Source organism: Strigops habroptila, chromosome 5, assembly GCF_004027225.2.
Source record: "Strigops habroptila isolate Jane chromosome 5, bStrHab1.2.pri, whole genome shotgun sequence".
Classification (NCBI taxonomy): Eukaryota; Metazoa; Chordata; class Aves; order Psittaciformes; family Psittacidae; genus Strigops; species Strigops habroptila.
The window spans coordinates 33,780,927-33,802,336 of NC_044281.2; the positions used below are offsets into that span (position 1 = coordinate 33,780,927).

Genomic DNA, 21,410 nt, shown 5'->3' on the forward strand with positions numbered 1-21,410 from the left:
TTCTCTGAAGAGCTACCGGTGGAAAGGTTAGCAAAATTGAACGGACTAGGCCACCTCTGCAACACAAAGTAACTTGTAATGCAGACAGTATGTGTATTAAAGCAAGGCAGTGGTCTTTGCCATATAATCATATTTTATTCTACACAATTTTCTGTAAGTCTTCCTAGGACCTGGATCAGGTGATAATGGAACAGCATATCCATTTGTATGCTTGCTGTTTTCAGATATTTCCCTACTACTCCACAGAATAGGATGGAGGATTGAGAAGACAAAGCTATTGCTAGTCAGGAGGAAGAAGTTTTGGGAGAGCTGTGTCTTTTGCATTCAGTGAAACATCTAATCTACCCCCATCTACAAAAAATAAGTATCATCAGCTAATAGAATGCAACTGAAAAAATGGATATCTGATCCATCACCACCATCATTTTTAGGAAGACAATGTAAACTGACAAAAATTTACATTTTAAAATAACTACTGCACATAGTTGCATAGTTATTTTGCGTACACAGTTCTCCTAAGACTAACCACTCTAATACCTGCTTCATTCTTCCCTTTGCTTTGTATTATTTACACTGTGAATGCCTGTTTTGGAGTGACTGTGTCATGCTTTTGCAGTACCAAGAAAACCAACACAACAATGAAACTTCTTAGAAGTACAGAAGAGTTAATAAAATTTTCTAGCATTTTATTGATTACCACTACCTACAACTAAGGGGGTGGGGGGAAGAAAAAAAAAAAAAGAAAAAGATACTCTGCAACTTTGGCTTAATACTGGTAATTCACATAGATTCAGATTTTGACTGTATTTATATTACAATGCAAATACTGGCAGAAAAGATTAGGCTAATAAAAGTAGATTCAAACACAAGAATCCTGTGTTTCTATCAATTTATATAGCATCCACTACATCTTAATACCAGATGCTACTGCAACATGTGTCAGTTGCCTAGTATTTCATTCAAATGAAAACACTACCTTGAACTTTCAGTGTGCTCCTTGAATCAAAATATGTGGTACTTTGTTTCTGGTAGATTATGGCTTATATCAAATATACTGATGACTCAAGAAGAAACAGCTCAGTATCAAAAGAATACACAGCACAGGGTAATTTTTAAACTTTCTTTTTAAGGGACCACTATAAATCCAAAATAATGTAAAACAGTACAACAAAAAAAATGAGCATTTAATAAGAAATAAGAATGTTTTATTCAAAGTGTACTTAAAAACCTCTTTCAAGTTACAACACTCTCCTGTGACTATGACATGAGAAAACACTAAAAGGCATCACCAAGAAAAACTCCAGATGATGTGTAAGGCCAGCGCAAGCAATGTAGCTTGCAGTAGAGGAAAAAAATAAAAAATTTAAAAAAAAAAAAAAATCACGGATATTATGGTTTGGAAATCAAACCCTTCTGCAAAGGACTACTTAGGCCTAAGTAAAGATGGTGTGCCTAGCTCACAGAATTCCTTCCAGTTACCAAGTCAGGGGCAAAACAAAGGTACTACAACTGAATTATCCTGAATCTCAACTACACAGCTATATTTATTTCAATATGAATTATCAAAATCCTACGCAATCCTCAGATACAAATATTTTCTTTCTCATTGTTAGAATTAATGCAATTTCTATACAAGTGTAATACAATTCTACTGAAAATATTCCTGAGCCATGATGAAATCTGGTATGTAGATGAAACCCACATACAGGTTATTTCTATAAATACTTATTCTATAATATTTAAAAAGAAGTACGAGTATTGATTAAGAAGCTGAATGACAACATATCTGGATCACTAGAAAATACAAACCTTTCATCGTCCATTTCTAAGCTGGATTCACTTTCTGACAGTTGCCTGCAGAGTGCTTCCCTACGTTCCATTTCCCTCTGTAATTTTCTTTGAAGTCTCAAGTTTTCTTCTCTCATATGTCGCTCCTCTTCTAAATATTGTGCCATCTTCTCTGAATCTGAAATTCAGAATTTTGCTAAAATTTGATTGAAATTCAATTTCACAGAGAAGCAAACACATTGTGCTTAATTTTACTCCAGTACTTCAAGAAGGAGGGTGTAAAAATGCTCAGGATGTATCACTCAAAATTCTAATCTCTAACTCAATAGTTCAATGCCCAATTCCAAACAGTAGCTACTAAAATAAATTACTGGTTGACACTAATTTTGGAAATAAAAGGTAAAAAGCAAAAAAAGTTTTAAGTATTTACCTAAATGAATTTGAAAAAAGAAGGGGGAAAAAAAAAAAGGAAAAAAGTCATGAAGAAAATAATAAAACCAAAACCACGAAGAAGGAAGACAATGATTTATGCTCCATTAAAATAATGTGATTCCATGTTTACAAAGATTTTACTGCAACACATGGAAGAAATTATTTTAAAGATATATTTCCATTTCAAAGGAGGAAGCATAAAACAAATTCTGAAACCCAAACCACTCAAATTTGTATTTAATTGCTACCTTATATGTATTCTATAGCATTCTTTCAATTACACATTTTACCACAGAGGACATGTACTGATATTAAAAGCCAGGAAGTGGTTTAGTATGTACATCAAAAGGCAATTTGAGTTTCCAATTCTAAACAAGTTCAGCAAATATCACTTAAACAGTATTCAATCAGAAGAATATTTGTCACACAATATTCTAAACTATCAACAATACATGGTTTCTCTCTCTTCTGTGGAAATATTACCTCTAAATTTAACAGTATCACTTATTTAAAACTATTCTTTATCAAAACAGTTCCTAGACTAAAAGTGTTTCAGGAAGACTAAATGTAATATCAATATCAGAATTTAGTAAGCAGATTTTATTAAGTACTTATGAGTAATACTGGAGGTTCTCTAATGAACATAATATTGCAAACACCAAACTGAAAATGTATCTCAGTTGCACCTGCTGGCAGGCTAGCATATCCACCATTTCCATCAGTATTGCTATTCATATTGAAGCTTGGTTTAATCTGTTCATGAAGAGAAAGTACTTTTAAACCTAGATCTTATTTTCAACGAGAATTTGAATTTAAATGCTTCTAAATTTTTATTCTAAATCACAGAAATTCAAAGAGAAATCACTTAATAAAGAATACTTGAAATGAAATTAATTATGCTAGATTTGTACAAAGAATACTTTGAATCTAAGACCTTGCTCTCCTCCTGAAGTTCAGTTAAGTAAAGGCTGCAGTGCAGAATTGGGAAGTACAAAGATTAGCAGCCCTTATCTTCTTTTAACTGACACAAATTATTAATACCACAAACTTCTGCACAAGGCCTCTGCAAAATCCCATCATCTCTGTCTTTAGCGAAGGTCACTGCCTCTGGCAAGCTATTTCTCTTAACAATAGTAGAAATAGTCCAGTTAGCCTGTCAAGACCAGCACACCAGAGGGGGAAAACACTGCTCATTCCCCACAAACTCTTCTGTTGTGGTTAGGTGTCTACTTACTTATTAATTGAAATATAATGCCACTGACTCAGAACTAGGCACTAAATAATGAGAACTGATGAAACCCAAATAGAAATTTTAGAAAAAAAGATAAAAACATTTCTTCTGGCCCAAGATACTGAAGAAAAAATTGTTGATTCTTCCAGACACCTTTTTAGTAAAGCTAAAAACCCCCAAACTGCATATTAATACATCAAGAAGCAATAATACTGCAATTATGAAAATATTTTAATCTCAACCTGCCCTATTTTTTCCACTTTTACTTTAAATTCAAACTCATTAAAGTACATATAAAAATCTCACATTACACAAACCTAAAAAGATTTAAACCAAGTTGTTTACTCACGCTGTAACTGTGCAGCCCTCAGCTGTTTCTTCAACCTCTCCACTTCATTCTTTAAAAATCTGATATGCCTCATCATATTTTCTGGAGAATCTATTTCCATTGATATGTCTCTGGGTGATGGTGGAGCAGATACTGGCTGGTCTAATTTCTCCTGCAAAATTCTGTATGAAAAATAGTTCAAATTCACTTTCAGTTCTACTGAAAAGAAACCCTCTTAAATCCCCCAGAAAGCCACTGCAAGGATTCTGACAGGTGTAAAAGAGTTATTTTAACTACTGTCTTTGGGGAGAGAATTTTGGGAGGATTTATAAAGTTATCTTTTTTAACTCAAAAATAAAAAAAGGTAAAATTTGTTGTCTAAGCACAGATGGATTTTCTGAAATACTCAGACATGACACTTCCAAATATTTCTGCATACAGTTCAGAAAACACAAATTCTGGACTATATATGGTTATCTCAGTTCTATACTCAAACACTACTTATTCCACAAAATAATTTCTGATCAAATGAATTTAATCTCTTACGAATTTTTAGATTTATGTTCTTGGAAGAACACATATCGAAGATGAGAAGATGACTAAAGTATGTCTAGGGGGAAACACAAGCTTTTCTGTGTTTCACCATCACCAAAAGAGGAAACATCACTATTTTCTGAAGCATAGTTGAACAGTCTCTTTCCTTTTTTTTTTTTTTTTTTCCCAATCTCCAAACTAAAAGGGATCCTATATAGTCAAGGTTTCAAATACCTAAAAGCTGAAATAACTGATTGTAAATTCAGGAGTAGTGAACTTCTCTTATAATGAAATAAGTATATGGTAGATATTCAGTGTTCTAAATGATTACTTTTGGAGTTAACATATGAAGAATTTTTCAGCCTGAAAGCATGAAACTGTTCTTCACTAGAAACATGTTGATTGGCCATGATGATGACGTCTCTGCCCTGAAGAGCAGGGATAGCACTATGCAAACACAACATGGCCTAGTATTCACTTGTACCATACAAAATGGTACTAAAGCATGGTCTGACTCCACCATAGCTCCTTGTGAGAAGGCACACATTCTGAGATAAATTAAACCAGAAATGGTTTGGCTTAAATAAGGCTTTAAATCTAAGATGTACAAAAATCCTACCAAAGGCCCATCCTACTATGGATTTACCACTGTTGAATATCACATGTAGCTCTTCAGAGCACTTTGCACAGTAAAACAGAATTACAAAACCTGCAGTTCACCCAGGCTCAGGTATTTTCTGAGGGCCCAGTCAAGATTCAGAGTGTCACACTAAGAAAACTGTCCTTAAACATGTAGAAGAAAATAAGGTATTAATCATCTCTTCTCCTCCCAAAAACAAGAGTTCTTATAACATGGCATTAAAGAAAGCACACTGCAACAAGACAAACCGTTTTTCTGCTTCAAGCTTATCCATCCTTTTCCACAGACGATTCACTAGTGCTTCTTGTTCTTGTTCCAAAGTATTTTCAAGGTCAATCTTCTCACGTCTTAACTGGAGATGAAAAACAATCAATTTTTTCCATGGAACTGCTATTAGTAAAGATCATTGTTATAACATCATTTTACATGATGCTCTACAACAGCAAGGAGAAGGCGGAGACAAAAACCAGGCTGGTCACAGAGCCAGTGAAAAAAAACAAACTAACCCAATACACTGGTCACAGAGCAAGGGAAAAGTCAAGAGATTCAGGAGTTGCACAGTTGTCATCTTCGCAACAGAAATCTTTCTCACAGAACTTGTTGCCTCTGGCCAGCATGGGGGTGCTTGAAATCTGGACACACTGATGACATGACAAGCCTATTCAAACACATCTCCTATTCCCCACGTCTCTGAACTTTAAACTGAATTTACTACCCACTACACCAACATTTATTCTTTTGAAAAACTTCAACTTCTCCCACATCCTTTTAGTGGAAGAATCACAGTTCAGTAAGCCAGAAATTGAAGAGAAGCCATGTTTACCTTGTATTAGGCAAAGCAACATAACAAAAATAGTAAAGAAAAAAAATGCAAACTGCCTTAAGTGTTACTGTAGCAACCCTTACAAGCAGAAACAAATGTATTTCTATCTTGGCAAAGGCTTTATAAAAGTAAATGCTTAACTTGACATTATTCTCCTTCATTTACTGTGTGCACAAACATTCCTGATTCTACTGAAAGTTAATAAAAGCAGATATACTGTAGAACCACACATGAAGAAACATATTATTAGCATTTTAGTATAGATACAGTGGAAATATTAATGAGAATACATTAGAATACTAAAAGGCACAGATCTTATTCAGCAACACTGGCAGCTGAACTCCAGAAGTTACCAAGGCTGAAACATGGGGGAATAGATGAACACTTTCACAGGTTGAAAATAGCATGGAGGTATTTTTCCCAGCAAAGCCTTAATTAACACCACTTTCCTGAAGGGCAAATAATGCCACATTACAAAATGGAAAGACTTAAAACAGACTAGGCAATTTCCTTGCACATTTACTGCATCACTGGGTGAGGTGCTATCACAGCACCGAAATCTAGAAGGGCTCTGTCCTAACCACTAAATTAGTAATGAGATACCCAAACAAAATTTAAACTTATGCACTCCATGTAGCAGTGCAAGTTAATTGATGTACAACTTTCACCTTTCAAGCTCAGAGGAATCACCCTAAGTAAAAATAGACACATGCTGATGAGTAATAGGGAACATAATTAGAAAAAGAAACATTGTTTAGCAAATCTATCCATGTCTGAGTTTCCAGTTGTATATTAACAGTTGAGGGAACTTACACTTCAATAAAAGAGATGTCAGAAGTGACATGCTTCAGCCTCACACTAGGGATGAGAATTTGGATCATGACCTACACTTTGTTCCCCATACCAGCAGAGGCTGGAGTGGTATGAAGGCAAAGGGCTCAGCTCCGGTAGGTAAAGGGCACTTCGCCTTAGGGCACTGCTCATGAGCCAATTTGGCCAATGCCTGGGGCTGACAGCATTCAGAGGGAAGAAAGTACATAAAACGTCTGGGAATCCACACACAGTGCTTCTACATCACCAACATGCAGCTCTTCACTACATTGCTTAGCTACCTATATAAACACATGATGAAAAAGGTTTGACTGTGGATCACTACTTCTGCAGCAATGGTTTTTGCATCACTTCAGTGCAGCATAGTTTAGACTCACCGGCTCTGACACAGTCTTTTTACAACCATGTTATTGATCTAGCACCGAACAAATGACAAAAACATACTGGTGAAAATAAAAATACTTTGTTTAATGGTAGGAAGGAGAGCAAAAAGGAATTTGAAAACAGAGTAAATTATTTATAACCTTGAAACATTTGAAAAACCTACAATTACATTAAGTATTATAGCAACTATCACCAAGGCAGTGGAGTCCATTAATTAGAAATCTGCCTGTAGGTGATCATGCACAATGGCAAAACCAAATCATCAGCAACAATATACGGCTGAGCCTTGTGTAGTGCCCTGACATACATGCTCTGATGAAAACACCAAGTATATTGGGTTGTGAAAGAGATCAAAAATTTCACATTTCCAGCAGTATGAAAACACACTGGAAACAAGTATCTGCCTTTCCTGATTTTGAGTGTTGTCTCAGCTCCTCCCAGTGCCAGGACATTAAAGCTCTGAGGATGAACACCTTGTATTGAACCTACAGGAAAAGCAACTGCAGCATCCTCACCAGAGCTATGAATTGAAAGAATAGGTGTATTTTGCACTAGATACTTTCAGGTGTACTTTGGAAATGTAGTCTTAACACAAATCAATTAACTTGTTAGTAACATGATACAGTATTCTGAACTAAAATAAACAGGATGGGATTATATCTCAAAATCAAACCAGAAGCTCTGTAAATACTAGTATCATTCTACATGAGTTCAAAGTTACATTCCAATAAAACATCTTTTAATTTTTACCACCAGAACAGGTAAACAAGGAAGTATTGGTTGCTTTTTTTTTTTTTGACCTTCATCTTCCCTTCAGAGGAAAGGAAAAAACCTTTTTAATCTTCCTCACCATCCAACTGTGTTCCTTGTCCCCTTTCACACATACACTTACTTTACTTCAAATGCAGCTAAAATATCCATTGTCTCTGTATTCCTGCATTACTGCTTGTTCAGTCTTCCTGCCAACTTACAAGCACAACTGTTCCCTCCTGAAATGGAGACCTTCCACATCAATGAAAGTTGAATATGATCTCTGCCTAAGCCCATTCATCCCAAATTTCACTTCTCTTCTGGTCGTCTGCCCCTCCCCTTTGTAGCTTTCATTCTTTGCTGCTCTCCCAGATTATCTCTCCAGGAGATTTTACATTTCATGTTCTTCTCCTTTCAAAGAAGCAGACACAGATCATGATCATGGGCAGTTTAGTTATTATTTCTCATCTCCTAACTGCATAAATTCTAGTTTCTCACTGTAATGTATGAAATAGAAAAGAAATTAAAAAGTAACAGCAAGACTACACAAACTTGGCCTCTGTAGGACAAAACTGACAGCTACTCATTTTCTATCAAACCACTGAATATCATTGCTCATTTTAACTGAGACATTCAATTAATTAAAATAGTCACGTCATAAATTTCCTCACCATTAGCCTTCAGGGAAGAAAGTTCTGCCACTTCAAGCTGACTTAAGAAAATTAAGTCAGATCACATTTGAACCCTAAGATAATGTGAGTTAGTAATGACACTCTATGCAACCATCACAGCTACAAACTGGCTATCCACTCATCACCTGTGGCATAAGCAGCTCTGATGAGAAAAAGCAAACAGGAAGGACACAAAGCACAGATGATTTCTGTTCCATATTTTAAAAATAGTTTAGTGAACATATGTTGTAACTATCTGCTCACTGATTACAGTGATAGATCTAGTAATGCTACCCTTGATTATGTTCAAAGCATTGCTGAAATACTCCTTCCAAGCCCTGTTTAAACATATGTCCAAAAGGTTATGTTGCAGGATCGTGGCAATCTCTCTTACTTAATTCCTTAAGTGTACAATAAAGGCAACATTGCTTTCCTCACAACTTTTGGTTGTTTCTTGCTAGGTATGGCACATACCCCAAAGGCTGTTGCTTCAGCTGGTTAATGAGCTGTTGTGGTTTAGGCCCAGCCAGTAACTCAGAACAATAAGCTTTTTTTAATTTGTGTAAGAGAAGAAATCATGCTCAAGTTCAGAGTAATCTGAGATACACTATACTTTACTGTAAGAGAAAACAAAGGTATATATTGCATTCCATATAAATGCACATGGAATTTCTAAGTAAAGACCGACAGATAAATTTAACATTTTCATAAACAAAGTTAAGTTTTCAAGGTCAGATACTTGAAAGGCCTTTGAATACCCTTGCTTTTTGAACAATCTATCATTGATATTCAAATGTAGCAACAAGTTTCAAATTTTATGATTTCCCAAGTCTATCTGCCCAGAACAATGATACAAAAATAACTACCATTAAGACTTTAGCTCTGGCTCATGCCAACATTTCAAAGAGTAAACAAGCTTAATATGTAAGCTTACTTTGCATTTTGATTAAGTAGCCACCACCACCACCTTGTGGCTAAGAGAGTTATTTCAATTTCATGTTCATTTTCATATTGGTTAAAGACTTGCTGGCAACTACATCGTCCTACCTTTCTGGTTTTTAATTTGTTCTGTAGATCTCTACATACAGAATGTTAGCATAAGAGTCAAGAAAACCCATTTTAACATAAAGACAACCATTAATTAATTTATCCACAATGTCAACAGAAATACGAGTGTCATACAAAACTGGTAGTAATTCAAATTACCAGCAACATGAAAGTTCCACATCTGATGAGAACAGCAAAAAAAGATTAAAAAACACCCCCAAAAAACAGAAACATTGTACTATATTTATACCACCCAAATTACTGAACTTCCACAAGCCAGAAAAAAATGAAGTTCTTTATCAAGCCTGTATATTTCATCAGTTTGCCTTCAGTCAAAAGGACTTCTACTAACACCACTGAGATGTTTTGACGCACATGCCTAAGATTAACCATAAGAGCAGTTCCAATGTCTAAACTTGCAGCAGAAACATGACCAAAAAAAGTGGTGTTTTATTTCTGTAATTTTCACAACTGTCTTGGGAGAAAACAAGTTGGATATAGTCAATTCTCAAATCTTTTTAAGTATACACACACAGCTGACATCTCACAGTTCAAGTCCTATGCAATCCAAGCTGCCACAAAAAGGTGTTTAGATCACAACTAGACCACATGCATATTATCTACTGTTAAGCTTAACCTCCTTAGAAGTGACAGTCTTTCCCACTAGCAGTGTGAGAGTGGAAGCTGATGAATGGCAACAAGAAGCATGACTTAATAATTCTGAAGATAAGGAGTTACCTGCTCCAGGGTGAGCTGCTTTGAAATTGTATCATTTTCCAGTTTTTTGATCTTCTTCATCAGTTTGTTCACTTGAAATTCCTGTTCCTGCTCTAAATGCTGCTCCAATTCAGCCTTCTCATGCTGCAGCTAAAAATTTAGGAGACATAGAAGTATTTTAAACACACAAAAGTATGAAACATTATGCAGCTCTTATATATTTACACATTTATTCTTACTGCACATTAAATTCTCTACTGATAATTCTTCTTAAAAGACTTCAAAATGCACAACCTACCCAGCACCCCTTTAAAAACCAGTATTTTAAACTGTGTTCTATTTTCAAAGCACATGGAAGTAAAATACATTTCCAAATATTTAATAAAGTCAAATGAAAATAGATACATTATATATAACATAAAAATATAGACATTTCAAAAGTAAAAAAACTATCATATCATTCATGGAAGCATTAATTTTAATCTAAATACATCATCTCAAGAGCACCCAAAAGCATAAAGTGCAGGTCTTAGCACTTCCTTCTCCCAGGCAGCTGAAAGCTTAAAATCATAGAATCAACTAGGTTGGAAAAGACCTTTAAGATCACTAAGTCCAATCTTTACTCCAGGACTGCCAAGACCACCACTAAACCATGTCACTAGGGGCCTCATCTACACGTTTTCTGAACACTTCCAGGGATGGTGATTCCACCACATACAGCAGACAGCACACAGATTACCACCTAGCTCAAGGTACTTGCTGCACTTTCCTTCATCTTCATTTTCCTTCATTAAAAAAGCTAGATGCTTTTTTTATTTAATTATTACCTAGCTAAAAATTGAGACCAAAGCCAGTTGCTGTAATCAGCTTATATTTAATTAGCAAATTAAGCTGTGCGAAAAGGCACATAGACAGAATCTCCCACTCAGCCTAAAGCCAGATGCTGCTAACAGAAAGCGTGGTTGGGGACTGCTAGCATTTGCAGACAGTCCAGCGAGTCAGGCAAACCACACAGGCCTGTGAAGGCACCTCAAACCAACTTAACGACAGTTTCTTGCTCTTGTGTGCTTCATGCAAATGCAACTACCATATTACTTAAAACAAATTGAGCTGCAACAGCACAATCTTGCTTGTCAAACCATTCCTTCTAAAACTTGCCGGAATTTCCACCACATGGGAACTGATGAGGCTGCTGTGCAGATCAGGAACTGATCTGCAGCTGCTGTGTAGGATCTACTAAACCTTGCCTCAGGAGTGTGAACATACTTGCAGCCAAAAGACCATTCCAGCTGATCAGCTGCTAAGTGAAGCAAGGACAAATCTAAGAAAACCCACAAACACTTTCCCCTTGAGTGCTAAAAAGGGTTATAACATGAAAGCCCTCTTGGACATTCTGATGAACCTACTTTATTGTGCTACCCCCCTTCACCCTAGTATTCAGAGTAGAAGAAAATTACTAATAGTACATCCCAAAATACATATTAATGGTGCCTGTAACTCACAATTGCGTAAAATATTTTTTCTCTCTTATTTGCCTCGGTCATAAAAACAAACCAAAACACTAGAAACCCAGTTAGTGCTGAAACCCTAACATTGAAAACCAGAATTGCTAACAATGAGAAAACATCCACTGGTAAAATACTGGTGGACAGTGTTTATTCTATGCTTCTATAGTTTTACTTAGTAAGTGAGTATTTTCAAATTGTTTTTAATTATATGCCGCTATAGTAACAACTGTTTACAGATACACCTACAGCTGCCAGCTAAAGAGAAGGAAAAAGCGTGTTAGAATGTGTCACCTTGATGCCAATGTCTTACAGACCTTGAATTGCCCATGAAAACTGCAGGAGAGATACTGCAGCTACATAAGATCAGAGATGGGTTAGGTGCAAGAGAGACAGCTAATATTTTAAAGTGAGAATGGGGCTATCAAATACAAAGCAGCAGAAAGAGTGCATGTGTTACTTCCGCCAAGTCCTATAGAACTACAGTAATGTCCTTCTGTCTCCACTGAAATAAGTTTTCTGATACAATGTAGGACCACATTTATCTTACTTCCTTACTGTACTGGCTTATTCTGGGACAGCAAAAAGATGTTTCATGAAATAATGGAAGTAACAGATGAAGTACCCCTTAAAAATACAACCCTCATTTATCCCCCAGACTATGACCTTGTACATCGTTCTGAACAGCCTATTATTAGTACTCCAGCCCTCAAATGTTGTCCAATTCCTTCTTCGCTGCATCCTGAAAGTCCTATTTATTAACAAATCTGTATCAGCAGTTTGCCTCCTATTTATGTCCAGATGTTCATCAAATAAATGACAGATGAGCTGACTCTGTTTATTCTGCACAATCACATTTGCATCCTTGAGCTGACGCATCATATTTTGGAGATCAGGAAGGGTAATAGCTTATGTTTACACATTTTTGCAAGAATTGTCAAGAATCAGACTTGCATGAGAAACAGTTCTGTATAGCCTCCCAATTACTTAATCTGCCTGACTACACATTATATTATTATCTTGATATGTCAAAACATTTTACTTTAAAGGACAGACACTTGGACCAATTTGCACTTCCAAAAATACAAGGATATTGAAAAAAAAAAAAATCTATATTTGATTTTGAAAAGGAATGATGCAGAATTTAAGGAATAATTGTCTTTGTAAGTTCAAACAATATTAAAATTTAATTACTCTTTTGAGCAGCCTTGTTTCACAAAAGATAAAATTTTCAACATATACTACTTTAAATTTCAAAACAGAATCTCAACAAGTCCTTGTCCACAGCTGCAAGAACAGAGCCTGCACCAAAACACTTCTAATGATACTCTGCAAGATATTATTACCATTCTATAATGACTAGGGATAGAGGGCTCTAAAAATGCTGTTCCAAACTTGCCAGAGACTTCATCAGGTAGGCAAAAATGTCATTAGAGAAAGTAGATGGGAAAATATAGTGAACGTATATAAGGCCTGTAAGAACTTTGTAAGGAATGTATGTGATGAAAAGCTTCTGTCTACTCCAAAAACCTCTGCTGAGATGCATGTGCTCCTTCCTCTTTGCATCATTCAGCCTAGCAAGATAAAAATTATGCTAAACAAAGGAAACTTAATTAGTAAAAGCATAAACATTTATGGTAGAGGCAGTAAAAGGTAATGCCACACAGTTATAAACAGGTATCACCAAGCAATGGAATGGCACCAGAAAGCCTGGCAGAAGGAAGACAGTATTATTCCAGTGAAAACACCTTCTTTTATGTGCTACTGTGTATGTTTAGAATCAACCCGGCATACAGTAAAATGTTTCAAAATTAATTTCTTACAATATTGAAAACCTGATGTAACTGTGTTTTATAATAGCAACGCACATCATGCTGAACTGGGAAATTCTTGTTATGCTGTTAATGAGAAGCATGGCAGCTCATGGTCTGGCAGAGTTTTCACATTTAAAACATTTTACCATCCTGGGAGCTCATTCCAGATGCCACTCAATGCAATGCATAAACCTCTACAATTGTAACAAAGCTCTGACAAAGCAAGTAACACACAGGCACTGTGAAAAAGGTCCCTCTGCTAGGTGGCTTTCAACTGAATAATATGGCAGTAATTTTGACACAGCCACAGACTATGAAAAATTAAGAGACTATAAATCATATGCAGTTTACCAGAAGTACACCCCTCCCTCTGTTCCAAAAGGCAAAGTCTCAGACAAAACAAATTCATATGCATTTTTTTTCCCCCTTAGTCATAAAAAAAGCAGGAAGCCATTTGATGCATGATGTCTGACAGCATGAATTTTGCAAGTCTAGTTTCAGGTCAGACCAATGTTGCCTGGCAAACACAGAGATTAAGAGTTTAACTCCAAATAGCAAAGAACAGTGGAGCAATCAATTACTGCCCACATTTCCACTGGAGATACCGTATTTCTGGATGCAGACATTGGATGATGACAAAACCAATTCAGCTAGAATTCTCTCCAGAGCCAAGATACCAAAAATGGAAGTGGACATTTATCAATTTGTTATTAGCCTCATAACTGCTTCATCAGACTCGCATCTTCTAATAAAAACAGAATTGCTACATTCTAGTAGGTAATGGTAAGTATTGGCACACTCAAATCTCAGCAAAAAATAAAGTAAATTGTAATTACTTTAACTTTCTGTATCTGAAAAACATTAGGAATTTAGCACTACACCTGTGTAACAGGAAGAGTATTCCAAACTAAGAAAGATATCATAATAAATACCCAGTCGACCATGCGATGTGTGCTAATAACGTCCACAAAATGAGATTATTTGTAGTATCAAAAGTTTCTCTTCTTAGACTTTTTATTTGGCAGTCAACATGGAATATAATTTCCAGAATTCATAATTGAAAAAAATCAAAATTTCCAAACAGATAAGCTTTCTGAAAACAAAAATCCATGTCAATATTATTTTCAGTTCTATGCTACTTAAGAAAATTGTCTGCAACTCACCAGTATTCTAATATCAACTTACTAAATCCATGATCACTACAGAGATAGAAAATTATTTTTGTGGAAACATACTCTAATATTCAAATATTTCCTAATTCTACAGGTAAGCTCTTCAGGGGAAAGGACCATTTCCTTTGTATACTTTGTAAGCTGATGAGCATGTTGCTAGTGTTTAGAAGAATATATTTATATACATTTTTTGCATTTCACAGCAAGTTTATCACATCAAAAACATAATCAAGCCATGAAATGAGATCTATATTCAGCATATACACAAACAGAATATTAGTTTTAATATTAAACTGCTTGCTTTAGAACAAACAAACAAGTCCTCCACCTGTACTGCAAGTCTTGAGCGAGGTTTGAAAAGTCATCCGGATGTGTGGACTACAAAACCTGCTGAGCCAGCAGATTCCTTTGACACAGCTTAATTATGCTTTGCACTAGAGCTTTGATATATCCCTTGCCATCCTCTCCTCTGTGCGCTGCAGGTAACAGGTGAACCTGTAAGCAAGACAGTCCATGCCACTCACCCTCATATGTACAACCACTACCAACATCAACAGGATTTTGACACCTGTTCTTTTCTTCAAGTAAGCTGTGTCAATATTTAGATAGAGGTCAAACTCCGAATTTACTTCCAAAAACTGCTACCGAATGATGCTGAGAAAAACTCCACAGTTTTAGGACTAACAATTAGGAACACAGGTGCATTTAAGAATTGTCACCTTTTAAAACCTTCTGGTTGACACGACCATGTTTATCAAACACTAAATGAGACTTAACAGGAAGGCCACGTGAAATGAAGTGTAAGGCTGTAGGCTGAGATACTGTTTAATAACAGCAGGCGGTGGTCAGAATTCTACCTCCATATTATTATAGTTACAGCTATGTAGTTACTTTCTTTCAGCAGAAACTTGCAGCTTGCCTACTGAAAGCTGGATAGTATTTACAGGATAACGTTGAATCCGTAACAGGATTTTTTCCAGGTGCCGTACAGGAGAGAGTAACTTCATCAGTTTTATGCCTGCGCTCTGTTTCAGATTTATGTGCTTCTCTGATTATTTCTCTCACTAGTGAGAAAGAAGTCACACCCTTTAAGAGTCTCCAACAGACAAACAGCAAAATGCCCTTGCATTCATACATTATAACAAGGCAGCCCCTTGGCCATTTTGAGAACAGTAGATTGTTACTTTTTTCCTTCATTTGGGCCAACAGTCAAAGGATACTTTCTGAGAGTCCATAGCAGAAAAGAATAAAAATTAGTTGTAGTTTTAGGATGGCAAGAAGCTTATACTTATTCTTTGTAATGTATGAACCTACTTTGCATAATATTAGTGATTTAAGAACTATTAAAGATACAGCTTTAAAGTAATCTCAATCAAATTCTAGGAAAAAAGGCTAAGAATATTTTAAGCAATTACTAGATACAGCAATTTAGCTGCTGCAGAACTTGTGCAGAACAAATTTGTGTGCAAGGTCATTATATGAGTTCAAAACTCTTTGGCCAAACCAAGTGTAATTCATGCTTTTACTTCAAAAAAGTAAGTTTTACTTTGCTCTACACAATGTATAGAACAGTCCCAGGTAACTGGTTCTGTAACCAATTTCCACTTTCCCTTTCAATTAACTACCCCTTTCAATTAAACAACAATGCCTTCTTAGCTTCAGTCTTCAATGCCAAGGCCAGCCCTCAGGAATCCCTGACCCAGGAGACAGGGAGAAGGGAAGTCTTTCCCTTGGCTGAGGAAGACTGGGTCAGAGAACATTTAGACAAACTTGACATTCACAAGTCCATGGGCCCTGAGGGATGCACCCACGAGTGCTGAGGGAACTTGCAGACATCATTGCTAGGCTACTCTTGATCAACTGTGAAAGGTCATGGCAATCAGGAGAGGTACCCGAGGACTGGAAGTAGGCAAATGTCACCCCAGTTTTCAAAAAGGGCAAGGAGGACGACCCTGCGAACTACAGGCCAGTCAGCCTCACCTCAACTCCCTGAGCCAGGCTCTTTTTGGTGGTGCCAGGTGATGGGACGAGGCAATGGGCATAAGCTAAAATACAGGAAGTTCCACCTGAACATGGAGAAGAACTTCTTCACTGTGAGGGTGACTGAGCATTCAAATAGGTTGCCCAGAGAGGTTGTGGAGTCTCCTTCCCTGAAGATACTCGAGACCCATCAGGACACAAACCTGAGTAAAGTGCTCTAGGTGACCCTGCTTGAGCACAGAGGTTGGCCTAGATGGCCACCAGTGTTCCTTTCTAACTTCGACCATTCTGTGAACATCGCTCAACACATAATTTCCCCTTTTACTGGAAGAGACTTTTGTGGGAAACTTTTTCTATATCGATATTTACATCTTATTTCAATTAGAAAAGAACACTCAATGCCCCTATTTTACTACCATCTGCTTCTCTGTTTTTCATAAAAATGCATGACTTTGAAACCAAATGTATGTCTTATTCAGAAACATTCTTGTCAGTCCCCAATAATAGCAAGGGGAAATAGTAATACTGGATCGAGGATATTTTATCTTCATACTTAACTTACTATGTGATAATAGGCATCAAATAGACAAAGCCACAGACGTACCAGTTTTCAGGAACAAAAGCATTAGATAGGATTAGCTCTAATGTGGTTTACAAACAGCGTATTTCCTAACTGCAGGGCTAAACATGCCTCAAGACTCCAGCTGCAGAACATAATAAATGCTTACAACATACAAATTAGGTTCTTTCAAATTGACTAGTTTTTCATGACAAAGCTTGTAAGTAATGGCATGAAAAAATGCCATAGTACATCACACCAACAATTTACCTTAGTACCCGATCTCCTAAGAGAGAGGCCAAAAGCAGTTATTTAGGCAACTCTATCACAACAGGGCAAGCATGTACAACAATTCCAACAAACACTTACCCACTTTCAAAACATTAGCAACTTTGCTAATGAAAAGAAGTTTCTCTGCCATAAATTGTCCCAGCATCTTCAACTTTTTACTTTTAGCACACAACCGATGTGTTTTAATTCAAGAGAAGCAACTGTTTTTTTAAAAGTATGGATAAACTTACAGATAAAGTCTCCTTCAAGCATCACTGCACATTCTTGTACATAAAGTTTAATATGTTAGGACTCCTGTTAAATATCAAATATTCCAGCAAAAAAAGTGTCTGTTTCAATAACATTTTAAATTAACCAGTAACTCTCTTCTGTAACACAGTGAACACTTACTTTAAGCTACATCCATTTCTTTGCATCTCTGTACCAACTTTCAGTTTATCAACACCATGAGTTTGCTTTTTAAACTTTAAAGCAACATATTAAAAAACGCTTACTCACTACACTTCTTGTACGTTGCTTTTATTAAGCATCAGCTTTACGACAGCTACAACCTGACCACATCACTCTGCAGTCACACCAACAAAAAAGTTCAGCCACCAGTTGGTCCTGAGGCTCCTGGGAGAAACATCAGGAAAGGCATCACTTACCTGCATCAGTTTTCTTGAGAGCTCATTAGTGAGAAATTCCTCTTCCTTTTCATAGTTTACTGCAAGTGTTTCTTTTTCTTTCTGCAGAGCTTGAATCTTCTTAAATAGAGTGTTACTGATGAATTCCTCCTCTTGCTCTGCCCTTGCTTGCTGTGAGGTAAAGACACAGTTTTAGGAAAAAAGGGAGCAAGTTTCCACATTAAAAGCTTCAATTATTGTATTCTCCTTTATAAGCCCTCCCACCCTCCCCTTTCTATTTTTATTTTGCCCACAGTCCTGAAGAACAGTAGGCTCAATCTAAGTGCTGTTACCATCCATCCCCTTTTCTAACATAATAGCACCTTTCTTCCTTTTTTGTTCCCCATCTTTCAACTTGGGAAACTACAGTGGTGCTTTAAAGAGGCTTCTTCCCAGCCAAATGCAAGAACTCCCCAACCTTCTAAGCTTTATAAAAGCACTACTGATTCTCAGGGACCTACTTTTACCTACTCTATCGCTAAAAACAAACTCATTTCTAAATGCTCCATTATGAGCTGAAGCACATCTCTGAGACTGCTGCCTTCAGCACTGTGCCTTCTTTCCAGATCCCTTAGGCTGCAGCCCTGCTTTCTAGGAGTCAAGTAACACATTTATTCTTTCACCCAGATATGCCTTGCTTCTGAGCTGCAGGCAGCATAGCTCTTTCATGAGGATTGCCACCCAACCACCAGACCAGGAAAACATACTATTTCTCAGAACTGTTAGTTCACTACATACAACATCAACTTTAAAAAATGCCATGCGGTAGCTTTACCCTGAGGATTTCTAAGTTACACAAGAAGGGAAATACTCTGGAAATCTTCCCCAGGAAGAATCAGTAGAGAAGACAATTTCCATTTCAGCTCTCCTCTAGCACCCAGGCACCGCTCCACAGAAAGCCAGCCTATAAGCTCACTCCCTCACATTCCCTACAGTTGTTTGCATGGGGTTTTTTAATGTACATATTAGAAACTTGATAAATGGAACACAGAAGTTATCCTTTGGGATTTTGCTCTAAAAGGCCACAGAGGGTATTTCATATGGGCAAACAAAAGATCACAGCTACAAACTGAGAGACAACTCTTAATTCCACAGTCCAAACAGAGCCCACAACAGAATGACAGAAACGCCGAATTCCAAAGCCACCACAAATGAGACAGTGTAATGTTGAGGAGTGTTTTCATCCCCTGCAATAAAATCCACATCACCTGAACTGCAGATTTGTGATTTTCCCTGATTCTAGTAAAAAGATACAAGTTTATAGCTTACAATATGTAAAGATTAGTAAGTTTTATTTCAGTAAAATTTGGTAAGAAGAAAATTTAAGAACTGAAACAGAAGCATAAGTTTTACTAAAAGCTTAGCTTCCATAATCTTCTGCCCAAAGGTGCCAACCGCTGCCCCCCACCTCTTTACACACACTGTACACCAGAAAATACTCGAAAGATTCCACTAATGTCAGTGATCTTTTAACTGAATGATATGTTCCCTAGTAATCCAAGAGACAATTAAACAGAGACACCTTCCATGTTTACAAAAAAAACTACTTAAAGAATATAAATGTCTTTAAATTTGGTGGAACAATAGGACAACTGTAAATCTTCCTCATGATATCACCAGCATCATAAAATCTAAAGCAGTGATTCGGAAACTTCCCCATTGAGCCCTCCTTCCATTAAGTCCTTCTCTTCATATCTTTATCTCTGCCTTCTTGTATCTTCTCCCATCTCTATTGCTTTCTTTTCTTGGTTTACTATCTATCTGCCACCAACTCCCTTATGCCGTTACCAGCCGGGAAGAGAGAAGAATCAAGTGCATTTTATCAGTTTAGGACCTTAGGTCTTGCCCAGAAAACACCTCTCTAATGTTTGTGCATCTCAATGGCAGAGAACTGCTACTCCGGCACATTAGGCATTGGTATTATTACTTGTCACATCAAGGCAATGTAAAGTTGTCCAACAGCTCTGAAAAAATGCTAAGCTGTCAGCTCACATCTCAGAGGATTAAAAGTCAACAAATCTAACATGTCAATAACATCATCTATCACCTTCTAAATGTGGCTTTACTCAGAGCTACTAACAATCCTTTGTCTTCAAAGACATTTCGGAACAGAGTAAACAAGTCAAACTGCAAAGGTTCATTGTCCTCAAATCGTTAAAATTCATGCATGCTGTTCCAAAACCAATTCCTCCATTGCCTTCACTATACAAAATTTCTACTGCTGTCTGCTTTTCAATGGTTCAGGCAATAAAGGACAGTGACACAGACCAAGCTTACCTAAAATTAAATTAGAAAGCACTTGGTGTAAGAACAGAAAAGAATCAGGGTGTTTCTATGTTGATCCCTGTTCATCTCCAACTTGCACAGATTTGTTCTGCTCATGCTTTGTACCAATCAAAAACTCTAAAATCTCATTATTACAGCACCAAGCCTGCACAACACTTCGTAGCCAGATCCTGGTGTTACATTAATGATGGATATTTAGGCCAATGTGAACACAGGCTGCCAAGATCCCAGCCCACTCCTAGCTGAACAGCAATGCCCCTCGTTTGTGCTTGCATGGGTGCTCATGTAGGCAGGCAGCAGGCCAGCACAGGCAGGAGACACCCAAAACCTAATAATCCTTTCCGTTCCTCCTCACATTTTTCCTTCTTGGATCTGCTTCCTTAACAGGCATACCACACTGGCAGAGTGCTGGCACACAGAAACTAAGAATGAACAGCCACAATTTAGACCTGCTTAAATTGCTCCACAACAGCCCCCTCTGCCTACACCATGCAGGACACCGCCTTGCATTCAACCGGCTCAAAGAAAAAGTATGATTACATCTGCCTCCATTATACAAAGAATGTATTTCTCAACTGAACAAAAAGAAGAAACCATATAAATTTAAGTATGAACTGTAAGTTCCAGACATCCACACATCACATTTAATACAATGAATTTCCACTTAAATTACTCAACAGTCAGCAATTTCAACACAAACTTTTTAGTCAAAAGCCATCGTACAATTATTTAGACTGGGTACAAAATCACATAATGCATTACTGTATTTCTTCTAAATCCACGTTTTCTTTCTCAAACTTTCCTTGCATCTTGCTACTCATTACTTGGAGATAGTTCAATTATCTTAATAAAATACTTCACATTTACCTTAATATTTCCTAAAATCTTGAAATCTGTTACTCAGCCCATAATCAAACTGACATTGTAAAGCAGTCATTAAAAAATTCCCAGTTTGTAATACT

General features: G+C 36.8%; 1 protein-coding gene across 2 annotated transcripts in view; it reads right to left on the reverse strand.

Moving 5' to 3' along the window:
* CCDC6 (coiled-coil domain containing 6) overlaps nucleotides 1-21,410 on the reverse strand; it is a 50,385-nt gene that overhangs the window by 12,171 nt on the left and 16,804 nt on the right. For both annotated transcript variants that reach the window (XM_030488905.1, XM_030488906.1), the window contains exons 2-6: nucleotides 18,145-18,294; nucleotides 10,198-10,326; nucleotides 5,202-5,305; nucleotides 3,801-3,961; nucleotides 1,810-1,966 (exon numbers count right to left, since the gene is read on the reverse strand). In XM_030488905.1, coding sequence (XP_030344765.1) covers nucleotides 1,810-1,966; nucleotides 3,801-3,961; nucleotides 5,202-5,305; nucleotides 10,198-10,326; nucleotides 18,145-18,294 — 701 coding nt within the window. The remainder of the gene's footprint in view (nucleotides 1-1,809; nucleotides 1,967-3,800; nucleotides 3,962-5,201; nucleotides 5,306-10,197; nucleotides 10,327-18,144; nucleotides 18,295-21,410) is intronic.